General features: G+C 38.5%; 1 protein-coding gene across 1 annotated transcript in view; it reads left to right on the forward strand.

Moving 5' to 3' along the window:
- Positions 1-4,788: 4,788 nt before the first annotated feature.
- The window catches only part of ADAMTS18 (ADAM metallopeptidase with thrombospondin type 1 motif, 18), a gene marked incomplete at its 5' end in the record, with an annotated part of 47,829 nt that continues 37,546 nt past the window's right edge, over positions 4,789-15,071 (forward strand). The window contains 2 exons of the mRNA XM_008589164.1: positions 4,789-4,937; positions 10,852-11,024. Of these exons, the coding sequence (XP_008587386.1) occupies positions 4,789-4,937; positions 10,852-11,024 (322 nt within the window). The remainder of the gene's footprint in view (positions 4,938-10,851; positions 11,025-15,071) is intronic.

A 15,071-nucleotide genomic window follows, 5' to 3' on the forward strand; every position in this document is an offset into this window, starting at 1 on the left:
TCTCTTTAAATTAACCAGCATTATTTAGCAGCAATTATAAAACTTAATGCTAGTATAACCCAGTTAGCTCAAGTGTTTAAGAAGATTTTCTTTTTTTGCCTGTGTTTTCCTTGCTTAGATGGAGGCTTCGGTCAAAATTTCAATGAGCTAATAGATTTCATTGTATACTATTTGCCTTTTAAACTTGATGCAATATGTAAAAGCCTTAGGGAGCAGATGTCCCCGTTAGTAGTAAAAAAAAATGACTGTCCTTCTAGACCAAGGCCTCTGCTATTCACCTCAACTCGCAGGACCTGTCCTCGAGCTTCTAACATGTCTCATAGATTCCCATCACTTATGGTGGCTTTCCTATTAAAGAGCGAGAGACATCTCCATCTAGCTTGTCCCATAAGGTCTTTTTGCTAGTGAACATCTTCAACCGTAAAAAACCATCTCCATTGTGGAAGATAATGGGAGCTCTCTATGTTTCCAGTGAAGAACTCTCGTATATTAGTTTCTACTTTTCTTACCCTTTCCTGGTAGAGTCTGGAGGGAAAGATACAACTGAGGTGTCAGAATGGTCTAGATTTGGGGAGTTCACTTGAAAGACTGCAATAGAGGAGCTCTGCATGGTGACAGAGTATGAGATGCTACAGCTTTGTTGATCTCTGTTACTGGCTCTCGCTCAAGGCAGCACAAGCCTGTGTAGAAGAATTGGTCATTTAAAGTGAATTCATTTCCTCAGTAATTTGTTGACTAGTAGATATCAGAGACAGAAGACTCTGGGGATTTAGAGGTGAATAAAACTCAGTTCTATCAATTCAAGAATTCACAGTCCAGTGGGGAAACCTATGCAGAGCCAACAGCTCTCTCTTTCTAAACACACCTTCTTTAAGCACTAATTGCCATCAAGTCCCCTGATGAACAAATCATGATGAATGAGAAATGAATATTGCTCGGGATTAGGTATGCACTTGGGATTAGGTATGCACTTGGGATTAGGTATGTAATTGGGATTAGGTATGTAATTGGGATTAGGTATGCACTTGGGATTAGGTGTGCACTTGGGATTAGGTATGCACTTAGAAGTAGCAACAGTGAAGGGCCAGCCTGTGGCTCACTTGGGAGAGTGTGGTACTGAGAACGCCAAGTCAAGGGTTAGGATTCCCTTACTGGCCATCTTTTTCAAAAAAAAAAAAAATTATCCACAATGAGTGGGAACACCAAAGTGGACATTGAAGGTTGAGTTGGAGTTCTTCAGTGGGATAAGAGACTCTCCTGGGAGAGACCAACAACAGAGGCAAGGGCACAGACACATGAAAATAAATGGGTGTGCAGCAAATGCTTTCCAATATTTTTTAGGGCATTTATTCCATTTCTTTTTGAAGATTTGTAATGCTTCACTTTTTTTATTTAAAGAAAATAAAAATTTTTAGAAATTGAGGAGTTATGTGTGATTTTTAATCAGATGTACTGGTTGGTCTTAGGAAATCCCAGTAAGGATTCTCATTGAAAATGTTAATAGAAATGTTGTAGCTGTGATAATATAAAACACTGAATTAGTTGAATAATTGAAAATATAAATACTGCTCAAGTCATTTTTATTTTTATTTTTTTTTATCGAAACATAATTGATTATGCATACTTCTGGGGTACAAAGTTTACTACCAATACTTGTGTACAATATGTGATGGTCAAATCAGAATAATTAGCATATTCATCTTTATAAAACATAATCATTCTTTATGTCCATTAGCCAATTTCTTGCTAACCCCTCACCCCCTTCCTTTTTCCTACTTCAAAATTTAGAATTTGCAACATAAGGATTAATGGGCTTTTTTTATTTTTCATTAAAAAAGCAACGGCATTAAACATTAAGAAGGGATATACAAGAAAAGATTGATATAACAAATGAGAAAAAGGGCTGGCTAGAGCCATTGGTTAGAGCATAGTGTTGGTTAGAGCACAACATTGTAACACCGAGGTCAAGGGTTTAGATCCCCATACTGGCCAGCTGCCAAAGATAAATAAATAAGTAAAAAAAAATAAGCGATACATAGCATAGGTCTAAGGTTTATTACATAAATACACCAGAGATCTAAGATCCATGGAGATTAAAATGCACCTGGATTAGACTTCAGTAAACAGAGCATGAGATAAATAAAGCCAGAAGTTAGAAAGAAATGTCTTAATATCACTACACCTCTCCTGCCATTATTTTATAACCACGGCTGTAGTTATATACTGGGGGAAAACCCTCACAGTAAGGTCACCCTCAGCAGAAAGCATCCCGATAAGTTCCACCTTCATCACTCCAGTATAATAAATATTGCATTCATGTATGTGTTCCTCTGATTCTTCCTTCACCAGGGGTATAACAGCCTATTTATTACACTGTAAACTCCAGGAAGGCCGGGGCCATGACATATGTTTTATCTGAAGTGTATGGCACAGAGTAGCAGCTGCTTAACGTTTTGTTTTGATTTGTTTGTTTGTTTTTTTTTTTTTGGTAACTAAAACCCAACCGTCTCCTTCCCTTCCTTCTCCAGTCCCTTGTCCTTCAGCAATGCTTATACTATGAATACTCAATAAACATATGAGAATGTGTAAGCCACTTCTATTTAGAGATATGTATGCCGAGAAAAAAAAGTTTTGTGCATGCAATCTATTAAAAGGTATTGGCCCAGGTCATGGCCATTTAATTTGAAATTAAAAGCAGCCCTAGAAATATGTATGTATGGATAGATGGATAAAATTATATATGTAAGTAGTTTGTGTTTACATTTTATATGTAGAATTTTATATTTACATGTTGGATGCTTGCATTCTGTGTGTATATTCCTACATATTCCTGATTTCTACACTGATTGAAAGGCCAGAGGGAGGGCCGGCCCGTGGCTCACTCGGTAGAGTGCGGTGCTGATAACACCAAGGCCATGGGTTCGGATCCCATATAGGGATGGCCGGTTTGCTCACTGGCTGAGCGTGGTGCTGACAACACCAAGTCAAGGGTTGAGATCCCCTTACCGGTCATCTTTTAAAAAAAAAAAAAAAAAAGAAAGGCCAGAGGGAGACAATCTATCAGCAGTCTGACCCAATAATAGGATGAATACTGAAATAATAGAAAGTCAGTTTAATGGAATGATTGGAACAGATCTAAAAAACACATTTCCAAAAAAAGAAATTAGGTTGGAATTAACATACATTGATCAGTAATTTGCCTCCAAGGCAAGCAGTAGAATGTATCCTGATTAGGAACTTCGGCTACTGAGTTAAATCCTGTCTCTGCTATGTGTGTAGTTATTTGGGTGGCTGTTTGATTCTGAGCAAGTTAGTTAGTATTTCTTTGCTAAATTTCTCTCCTCTAGAAAATAGCTTTTAACTTCCTAAATGCTTTGCAAGGATTCTATAAGATACTGCATGCAAAGTTCTCCTCGCCATATTTGTCCCATAGAAGCAACTTAATAAATAGTAGCTGCTGCTGCTGTGGTTGTTGTTTCTGCTGCTGTAATTGTTGGCTATTGTTATTTTGCCTCAGCCGCTGAGCTCAGTCCAGTAGAGGCCCTGTGATTCCTGGTGAGGAAGATGTGTGCTTAGGGTAGACAAAATCCTCAAATGACCTATCGCTTTCCCCCAAAAGTTCTCCACAATGTTATATGATTTCATGTAAACTCCGAAATGGCAATTAATCCAGGGTACAGAAGAATTAAAAACAGAAGAATTAATCAGCACATGGCAAGAATTTGAAGGAAGGAAGCAATATCTTAACCTAGACCAAGTGCACTAACAACCAAGCAACACAATAAACAGCTGCAAAGCCAAATGTATCACAGGGAAAAAGTGCAGATTTGAATGTCAAACAACCTCCCCCTATGTCTGTAACCAAACTCCTACTCTTTGGCAAAACCTGGCAGGATCCAAACCCCAACCCTTTGGATCTAATTGCAGAGGCTTTTAGGAAAGTGTGCATTTATGCTAAACCATGCAGAACTTGTTCATAATAAAAGCACCACAGGGGAAAACAAAACAAAACAAAACACTACCAGAGGCTAATGCAACCCCAGGGCGAGAGATGATCAGCAAAGCCTGGAATCTGTTACAAAAATGGAAAGGTTAACATAGAAAACAGCCTAGCTTGTGCAGATCATGGACAAATGAAAGAGCCTGAGCTAATTCATCAAAGACACTGAAAGAGCTCAAAGTCATCAGAGGGTCTGAAGTAGGAACTTTTTATATAGACAAAAGGACGAAGTGTATCTGAAGCGCATGATTTGTGCGGACTGAAAGTTACTCAGTTTCGTAAGAAATGCACTATAGTGATGGTTTAAAATAAAAATATAATGTATGTATAATTATGTTTTTATGATGAGATAATCATTCAAAATGATAAATTCTGTGTTCGTATCTGAAAACTGTTTCTCCTTAAGTGAATGATCTGAATTGTTCTCTATGTAAGTAGTATTGCTTTTAAGAGGCAAGGGGGCTCTGTTATTTTGTCTGTGCTGACTGCCTCGGCTGTTAGGTGGAATCTTATCTGAACATTTCTCCTCGACAGCCCCTGAAACATGGGCTACTCAGCCTGTTGGTGAGAGAGGCCACTTCTTTCCAGATGTCAGCCTTCCCAAATGCATTCAGTAAAGGTGGAGTAACCAAGTGTTTATAAAGCACAGCAAAGAAAGGGATCTATCAGGGATCATGCATTTTCCTTTTTGCCAACAGACCTGTTTTTCCTATTACTGGGCAGGTGTTGCATCTCCCTGTGCTTTCCCAGGTGGTCTCTAAGAACCATGTAACACATTCTTTTCACAGTGGTGTCGGCAAGGCCAGTGTGTAAAGTTTGGAGAGCATGGGCCCCGGCCCATCCATGGCCAGTGGTCCGCCTGGTCTAGGTGGTCAGAATGTTCCCGGACGTGTGGTGGAGGGGTCCAGTATCAGGAGAGACACTGCAATAACCCCAAGTAAGCATTAACCTTCAGCCCATGACACGCTGTTTTTAAGTGCAATTTTCTTCCTTCCTGCTAATAGCAATCAACCAAGGCTTTACTGTTTGCACATAAAGGCTATGGGTACTGGGGAGAGGTACAGTGGCCAGAAACCAAAAACAGCTAAGGAGTTATTCTATGTGTAAATATGCTGATCAAGGACTCTTGCATTAATCTGAGCTACTTTCTTAATCTAAACTAGGACTATACAGCCATACAAAAATGCCTGCAGTATTGTAGAACAGAGAATCTTGGCTGGCAGAATGTATGCATGTCTCTTAAACTAGTGAACTGGGGAAAATATGCTGATTTTTGCCTCGGAGGAATGTACATCGACATGTGTTGACAGATCTGCCTGACTTTTCAAGAGAAATCAGAAATACAAAAAAATGTTGCGTGTGAAATCTCCCAATTTTTAAAATATTGACAAGAACTTCAATTTTCCTTTAAAAACCACTGTGAGAAATAATCAAATCATCTGTGGCTAGAAACTGCCCATGGTTACCTGCGGTCACCCTCTGGTCTAGTCATGCTGGAGTCTGAACTGCAGTCTGTGCTCTGGGAGAGTGCAGTTGGTTTTCTGTTACTTTTATATGCATTATCTTTCACATGAAACACGTGTAAGATGCACAGTTCCCAACTGCATGGTGACACAGAAAGAGCACTGGCTTTGGACATAGAAAGTCTCCAAATTCTGTGTCTGCCACTTCTTAACTGGGTGGCTTTAGGAAAGTCGCTTAAATTCTGACCTTGGGTTTATGTATTAAATGGAGATGAAAACTTGATAAGACTGGAGGAGGATTAGAAATTGCATCTGTAGAATGCCTGACAGTGGGCATTTAACAAAAGTTTCCTGGGACTGTGTGGTTTTCATTGTCCTCATCTCAAGCTCTCCCGGAAAATGCGGTCACAGGTCAACCCACAGAAGTGATGGGGAGAGGCAGAAAAGAGGCCTTACTGTTGAAACTAGACTTTGGTGAAAGTAACAGGGTGAGCAGATTGCGACGGGAACTTGGAAAACAATGGATTTAATTTTACAACACAATGTGAGTGGTGGCATAGCACAGGGGTTACAAACGTAGATTTGACAGCCTGGGTTATAGCCTCCTGGCTCTGCTACTTCCTAGCTGTGTGCCCAGGGACAACTTCTCTCCCTGTTACAGATTCCTCATTTATAAAGATGGGATCATAATAGTACCTACATCACCTGGTAGGAACTGATTGAATATTTGTAAAGTGCTTTTAAAAAGGGCCTGGCATGTTGTAAGCATTGCATAAATGTTTGGTAAATTGAGAATTAAGATAAATAATGAAACTAGAGTGAAAGGAATTTCAAAAGAGACAAATGGTACTTTATCTGAGTCAGCTGTCTGAGCTGGATAAAAAGGCTAATTTTTTTCCCAAATATAAGGGAGGATTTGGAAGTATTTTGACTGTGATTTGTTAGACACTATTTGGGATAGCTCAGGCTAATTCAGGGCTTTTCAATTTTGTCACTGTTGACATTACAGGCTGAAAATTCTTGGTTTTGGAGATTTGTCCTGTACACTGCAGGATGTTTAGCAGCATTCCTGGCCTCGACCCACTAGATGCCAGTAAGATTACTCTCCATCATCCCAACCCCTGAGTTGCGACAACCAAATATATCTCTAAACATTGCCAAATGTCCTATAGAGAGCAAAATCATCCCCCATTGAGACTCACTGGTCTAATCAGACTCAGTAATTGGGTATAAGTTTAGAGAGGCTTGTGATACATTTACAATTTATACCAGATTATTAAAACCACTCTCCTGATAATTTGAATGTAGGCTGTGTCTTGGATAGAATTGTTAAAATCATTATATTAGTGTACATTTTTGAAGCATATTTCATAAATCTGGTTTTCATACATCACAACATTTCACAATCTTCCTATTTTCCCAAGGAAAAAAACAGATTACCTAATTTAATAGCTCTGCTGGTAAAGTGCATGAATTTCACCCCTGAGATTTAAATTAAAACCTCTCTTATATCTGTGGGATTGAAAACTCTTGCTATAATAGAGCATTGTTCATGGAAATATTATATTGTAATTTTAGAGATGCTTAATAAGAGAATTAATCACTAAAATGTTTCTACTCAATGCAGTTTTATCATTTTAAACAAGATTAAAGATAATCAGGGCATTGTTTATCTTGACTGTGTATGAAGTCACAAATAAACAAGTAGATGACAGGCTATCTCAAGACAATTAAGTTAATTGTTCTCTCTCTGTTCTTATTTCACTTTGTTGTAATCAAGCTGCTTTTTCTCCCTTTGTCAAGTTACTGATTTCTTTCTCATTTCGGCTTAAGCATTTGGTTCTGTTCATATCCCTCAGCCTAACCTTTTTCCTTTTCTCATCTGAGAAAGCAGTGTGAGGTTTCTATTTCATATAATGATGTTTTTCGCAGAACATATCTTGTTTCATAAAAAATGAATGATTCCTGGCCGACTTATGGATTTATCAAATTTTTTGAGCTTTTAAAGAGTTAAAAGGTTGAAAAGACTTATCTGGTTCTGGAATGGTCAATGCCAGGCCCACGGGATACTCCTTTTTCCTGTGCTTATGGTAGACAATTTTAATTGATTGAAGTCCTATTTTCTACTTAGCCCTACTGTGCCTAAGCAACCTTCTCAAAACACTTTTCCAGGCTTTGTTCCTAATCCGGTTGGGACTGACACATGAGTGGACAGCTGTTGTCTAATCCAGTTATTTTACAGATGGGTAACTGGGGGAGGCAGAGGGTCCCACTCACAGCATCACTTGCCCAGGTCCCCACATGGTAACAGCAGAGTCAGACCAAGATCCCACAGTCTTAGTCCTTTGATATTTTTTCTGCTTCCCTGTCTACTAAATTATCACACCATAAGAGAGCCCAGTGAAATTCCTATAAGATCTGTTGAAGAAAATTATTAGTGATGTGCTAAGGTGTTCTAGAACTTTCCTAAAACACAAGTCTATTTAAGAAAGAATGATATACCACTTACTCTCATGAAACATAGCAAATGGAGGAAGGTCTCGGCTTCAGAATAATAATTAAGTCAAACTTGTGGCCGATTTTACAACCAGTAATTTCCAGGTTTGGCTGATTATCAGAAATACCAGGTGTACTTTAAAAAACACTGACTTCTGGATCTTCCACATCATATATTATTATTATTGAGAATGTCTGTGGAAGACCCCAAGAATCTGTATAATTTTTTTTTTCAAACTAAGCTCCCCAAGTAATTCTAATGAGCATCCAGACAACCAACCTTATAACCATTTGTAGTTGATAAATTAGGCAGAAGCAAATACAGGTCCAATTTATAGTAGTTTAACATAAGGACAAAACCACGTGCCTAGACTTTTGTTTTCTGACTGTTTCTATTTTTATCTTTAATCATAAAACCTTATCACACCAAGGGATATCATGGTAGAATTTTCTGTTAATGTATCCTAATACTCATGTTTAAAGCTCCAGAAAAATGTACCTACGTTTGAGGATTTATAGAAAAGCTCCAATTCTTGCCAGTCATTACTTTTGATCACTTTGATCTTATCGGCTAATAAAAAAAATGAAATATGTAAGTATATCAAAACCAGATTGCATGATACTCAGCACAGTGTGGGCATTTAATATAAAAAGTATAAAGCATTTAAAAGTAGTAATAGTTTATTTGTGCTAATTCTGTCCTAGATACTGCCCTAAACTATTTATGAGTATTATATCAGTTAATTGTCACAACTGTCCCCATTTTGATGGGGAGGAGGTTGATCAAAATTGCCTGAAGTCAATCTGGGAAGAGGCAGAGAATATTTAAATCTAGGTCTGCCTTATTGTAAAAGTCCAACTCCCTAACTATTGTGCATTACTGTCTCTTCCTCTTTCTTCCCATGACTGGCCACTATGGCCTAACAGTTAAATTCAGGCATAGTTGAGCAGGAAAAGAATCCTGGACAGAGTCCAAAGGTCTGCAGTTGATTTCTGCTCTGTCTGTAGCCTTGTGACCATCATTCTGCAAGCTTTGCTGTTTTTCTGTTTGACTGTAAAATGCAGGGATAGCTATTTAAGTTTAGAGGTCTTTTCCATGTTACAAGTTCTGCGAGTTGAAAAAGTAACACAGTGTGGTCCTATTTCACTTTATTAAATATAAATAGTCCAAATGAGGGTTATTTGTTAAATCTCAGACAGCAAAGTCTTAAACTGAGATGATGTCCAGGAATATTGAGGCTATGATATGGCACATTAAAGTTTTTCCAAATGCTTTTTAGATAATAATTTAAGAAGTCTTCAGGGACTTGATCTAGCACAATGGCTGCTGCATGTTTAAGTAGTTGCTGCAGAATGTTTTGAAATAACATAAAAATCTCATTCTGGCAGCGTGACACTTCCAGTTTCTGTTGAATCCATTTTAGCATGCAGTTGTAGGAGGACTTGATAAAATATGCCGAAGCAAATCCAGGGGTGTTTTATGGCATACTTGTGCTTCCTAAACAGACAAGGAATTTTAATCACATAAATTTATTAACCTGGAGCTTCCTTTCATGTAACATTTTGGCATCGAGTGTTTATGCAGGATGATCTATAGTTGAATTTTCGCCTTTGTAGAAAACTACAAAAAGGGAAGAGTGAAAAGAAGCGATTGCTCTGTGCATGGAGTAAGCTGTGTAAGATGTTATGGGTAATTTCCACTGTGTTTTTGTTCTTTTTTTCTTTATTTTGCTTTCTGATTTTTGCAGACTGGAATCTGCCTACCAAGATTTTAAAGAGCTTGTTATTATATCATAATTATTTATGTGCTAATGGGATTCCCTACTCTGGAAATCCATTTCCCATTGTGCTTGGCAGGCAAGGAGTAGGCCACCTGCAAAGTTAAAATTGATTATACTGATTAAAAACAAGGGAATGTTTTCCCTTAGAGTTTAGAATCAATTGGAATAAAACACACAAGAGTCAGATAATAATCAAAATATCATCTTGACAAAGCTGGATTGGAGAACATGGCAAAGGATACTTTCTGTTCCTTCTGCCCAGTGTCCTGAGCAGCAGGTGCATGGCAAAGTGTAGGAAGTGAGGAGAGTGTTAGGAGATGGGAGAAAGCTGGAGCTGTTGGTTGGATTTGCATTTGAAGAGCTTTTGATGCCAACATATAGGGTATGAATGTGTGTGGAACACAAGCATACATATACATTAATAAGAACTTTTAGATGTGTTTACAGACTTCCTTAACACATGAGCTAATGCAATGAGTGCTAATATCCTTTTATCAGTCTTTAAGGAAATTGACAGAATGTAAAAATTAGATCAGGGATGGCAAGTAAGTTTGATCTAGCATGCCAATTCCGATTAATAAGCAGCAATAGTGGTTGACTAAAGGCTATGTTGAGAAAAAAGAAAATCAATTCTCCGATTGATTAGTTATATCTGTCATGGATGAAAGAAGGGATGTGGTGAGTTGTACACTACATATCTCCATTCCTAGAATAGATTGTATTCAACTGCTTGCATTATGACACTGCTCAGCTTGCTTATTCCTCCTTCTACGAGGGTACTTCAAAACTTTAGTGGAAAGGGCCGACCCCATGGCTCACTCGGGAGAGTGCGGCGCTGGGAGCGTAGCTGCCGTGGGTTCGGATCCTATATAGGGATGGCCACTGCGCTCACTGGCTGAGCGTGGTACGGGCGACACCAAGCCAAGGGTTGCAATCCCCTTACTGGTCACAAAAAAAAGAAAAAGAAAAAAAAATAACTTTAGTGGAAAAATGGAATTAAAAGATAATATGAATCTTTCCGTGAACTTCCTGCGGACACCTTGTATTATAGAATGTGACACTAGTGAGCCCTTAGATTGCTAGCATTAAGGTTCTTTAATTTTATTTTTAGGCCTCAGTATGGTGGCAAGTTCTGTCCAGGTTCTAGCCGTATTTATCAGCTGTGCAACATTAACCCTTGTAATGAAAATAGCTTGGATTTTCGAGCCCAGCAGTGTGCAGAATATAACAGCAAACCTTTCCGTGGATGGTTCTACCAGTGGAAACCCTACATGAAAGTGGAAGGTAATTCACTCTCTATGACACTTGAATAAATATGTCTCTGTGGACAATAACGTGAATGAACAACACAGAAGAAATTGCTGCTTATGTAAAAATGTTTCAACATTTATCTTTTATTCCCCAGACCCATCTTGGCCCAATTTTTTGTTAAGTTCCATAGGTTTTGTTTATTTTCCCACCCCTTTTTTTTTTCATAAGACACCCCTTGTCTCCCACATCTGTAAGCCAAAAGGTTCATGTGTTTGAATGTACTTATGTTTCTAAACTTACCTTTGACATTTCAACAATTAAATCTCCCAGGGATGTTAATTGAAATTAGTGTGAGTTGTCCAGACCAAAAACTCCTGAAACCATATATGCCCCATAGAGACACCATACTCAGTAACTGACATTGTCAGAGGATTACAAGCATGGAAGGCCTGTGTGTAGACAACCGTAAAATAATAATAAATAACAGAAATCTCTTTCCACTGTGTTTTCAGTACTTTTTACAACTTAAAGTTATGACTTATATTACTTTTTAAACTAAACGGTTTTTGTTTTGGCTAAATACCAAAACATTTAGTTACAATAGGAGAATTTAATGTATTTTCTATTATCTATGTAGAATAAGCTGTCACTATTCTAGTTGTTTCTATTATTTCCATGCGCTTGATTTAGCAAAACTCGGCCATGCTGCCTTGAAAAAAGATCCACGTGAATCCCAACTACACATGTGTAGAACGGGAAGAGGCTAACGGTGATGACAGTTCACGGGCTGTTCCTGTGCAAAAGCTCAAAGCAAACCTACATTATTAATTACCATAAAGGAAACTAATGTAATTAGAAACATCATTATAACAAGTAGAGCTTCCAAGTCAAAAGGGAGGATAGTAACTTTGCTCAACACCAGACCAGCCACTATAGGAGCCACGATCTGCTTTTGGGTCATGACTATTTGTTCTGAAGTGCAGGGAGCCGCAGACATGAACATTCCAAAGGTGTGTCTCAGGAGGAAGTGACGAGGGGCCTGTGGGTGTTTACTGTAAAAAAGAAACTGGGTACTTTCAAACATTCAAAGAGATATTGAATAGCAGGGGTTTTAGTTTTGTTTGAAATTGCCTCAGAGAACAGAATTAATTCAAGGGCTAAGAATTTTCTAGCCATATTATCTTCTCAGAGAGACCTTCCTTGCCAACCTATCAGAATGTCATTCTCTGAACTCTGTACCCCACTTGTCTTCATAGCTCTTATCAGTGCATGGATTTAATTTTTATCTATCACTTTCTATCTTTCTTCTCACAAGAATTGAGATTCCACAAGGACAAAGTCTTTGTGGGTCTTGAGCATGCTTGTATCTCTAGCATCTAAAAACAGCACTTTGTATATATTTATTTACCGGCTATGAATAAACAAACAAATACATATTAACTGTCCAAAATGGAAGCATGTTCCCTTTATAAGTAGGGGCCGGCCCGGTGGCGCACTGCTATAGTGCTCCGCTTGGGAGCGTGGTGGCGCTCCCGCCGAGGGTTCGGATCCCACATACAGACCGGTTCCCACTCACTGGCTGAGCGAGGCGCGGGAGCAACACCGAGGGTTGCGATCCCGTTGCCAGTCCCGGTCCAGTACGGGGGCGACACTGAGGGTTGCGATCCGTTGCCGGACACGGAAAAAGACAAAAAAAGGAAAAAAAAAAAAGTAGTAAGCTCTCCATCACTAGACGCACTCGAGAAGGAACTGAGTAATTACCTAGAAAATATGCTCCACAGCATGTTCTGGTGGACAGTTAGACAGGATAGCTGCAGTTGCTTCCAGTTCTGACATTTGCAGACTTATTTCCCTTGGTTGTAGACAGCTGTAATCCCATGTTTCTGATCTGCGGTTTATGCTCCAATACTCTGTTGTCTTTCCTTTCCCCTCTCCTTCTGTTTTTTTGCTTTGGCTTTTTAGATACTCCTTGGCCTTTCCCACAGTACATCTTTCGTTCAAATATAGCGTTGATGGACTCTCTTCTGTTGTCACCCTTTAAATAGGTTTCTGTGTTGAATACATAAAGAGAAAGTTAAATAAATAAATGTTGTAACTTGGAAAATGCTTTTTGGTTTCAAAGTTCTTTCACTATATTTATTGCAGTTTTCACTAAGTAGGAAGTGTGCAATTTTATTTGTTCACTCAACAGACGTTTACTGAGCTGTTTTGTGTAGGAGACACTTGGTTAGATGCATAGGAAAGTGCATTAATTAAAATATTGTCCCTGGCCTTAGGGTCTCATGTCCTACTGGAGAGAGACAGAAAGTTTAAGGCCTTCTTATCCCTCTCTTTTTTCCATTTGACAGTTATATCAGAAGAGACTGACCATGACTTGAAGGTCTTGTGACATTCCTGCAGTTCGGGAAAAACAAGGAAGATTTTATTCACAAATGTAGACAGTCTTTGCTTATAGTAGCGAGCTTTTTTTCTTCTTCTTTCCTTCTGTGTTTCTAATGGACTAGTTCAGACACTTGACTAGGAATCTGTGCTAGAAAAAGGCTTTCTAGAATATGTTAATTCCAGGGAATGACAGAGAAAAGAGAGAACATATACTCATGTCATTCAACTCACTAATCTCATATGAAAAGTTAGAAGGTACTAAATAAAGCTATTTAAAAAAAATTGTAGGTGAAAGAGAAACTTTTAATCCATCCATATATCTGCATATTTGGACTATAATCAATTTCTTTTACATTTAAGTTTTGACTTTGGCTTTTATTGAGAGGTTTTATGAGCACCAGTATTTGCAAATTATTTACACATTTGTTGTAAAGCTGTTGTTAAGGATATCTCTCCATGTCACCCCCACAAGGTCTCATGTGAGAAACATCATCTGGAATTCCTGGCCAAGAACAGCTTTTTCTATTTGAGAAATTGGCACAGTAACTCCTTTCTGATAACAAGAGCTCTATAAATATATTTTTTTCTTTTTTTTTTTTTTTCCTTTTCGTCTTTTTTGGTGACTGGCAATGGGATCGCAACCCTCGGTGTCGCGCCCGCACCGCGCTCAACCAGTGAGCGGACCGGTCTCTATATGGGATCCGAACCCTCGGCGGGAGCGCCACCGCGCTCCCAAGCGCCACACTCTACCGAGTGCACCACCGGGCCGGCCCTAAATATATTTTTTTCTTTTTGCCTGTGATACCAGAAACTTCTCAGGGACTTACTAGTCAATAAAAGATAACTTTTTTAGCCTTCAACTTTAGTTTATTTGCTTCCTCTTCCATTTCATGATATGATTTTTCTCTGTATGTTTTTACAGACATTCCTGACCATATCCCTTTTTTCCAAAATACCTAAAGCTTTTCCTTTTAACAGACTGAATAAGTGTCTAAAGTAATTCATGTCTTAAATCTGGGTCATTGTGTTAGTCTGTTTCTGTTGCTTATAACAGAATACCTGAAACTGGGTAATTTATATAGAAATGAAATTTATTTCTTACACTTTAGAAGCTAAAAGTCCAAAGTCCAGGAAACACATCTGGTGAGGGCCTTCTTGGTGAGAACTCTCCACAGAGTCATAGGTGTCACATGGTGAGAATGGGCTGAGCAAGGGAGCTAACCTCCTCACTTGCTGGTCCTTTTAAAGCCATCAGCAGCATGCCCATGACCAACCGTTAAACCATGAATGGATTAATCTGTTCATGGCCTCACTTTTCAATTATCAGAATAGGATTTCCCACCCTCTTAACACTGTGCCAATGGAGATTAGGTTTCCAAGACATGAAACTACTTTTGGGGGACACATTTAACACATAGCAGTCATCAAACTATGGTCTGTGGGTGAAATCTGGATATTTTTTTTTTTTTAATTAAGTTTCACTGGAACACAGCAATATCCCTTCATCATAATGCCAATGGCTGACCATAGGGCCTACAAAGCCTAAAATGTTAACTATCCAGGGAGGCTAGCTACACAAGCCACCAATCATGTGTATGGTGACTACCACTAAGGATTAGAAAAATAAAATTATGTATTAATATTCAATCAGTTTTATATGGATTGTTACATGGGATTCATATTTTTAAAAACCACATA

This window comes from Galeopterus variegatus, unplaced genomic scaffold (genome assembly GCF_000696425.1).
Source record: "Galeopterus variegatus unplaced genomic scaffold, G_variegatus-3.0.2 Scaffold5268, whole genome shotgun sequence".
Lineage (NCBI taxonomy): Eukaryota > Metazoa > Chordata > Mammalia > Dermoptera > Cynocephalidae > Galeopterus > Galeopterus variegatus.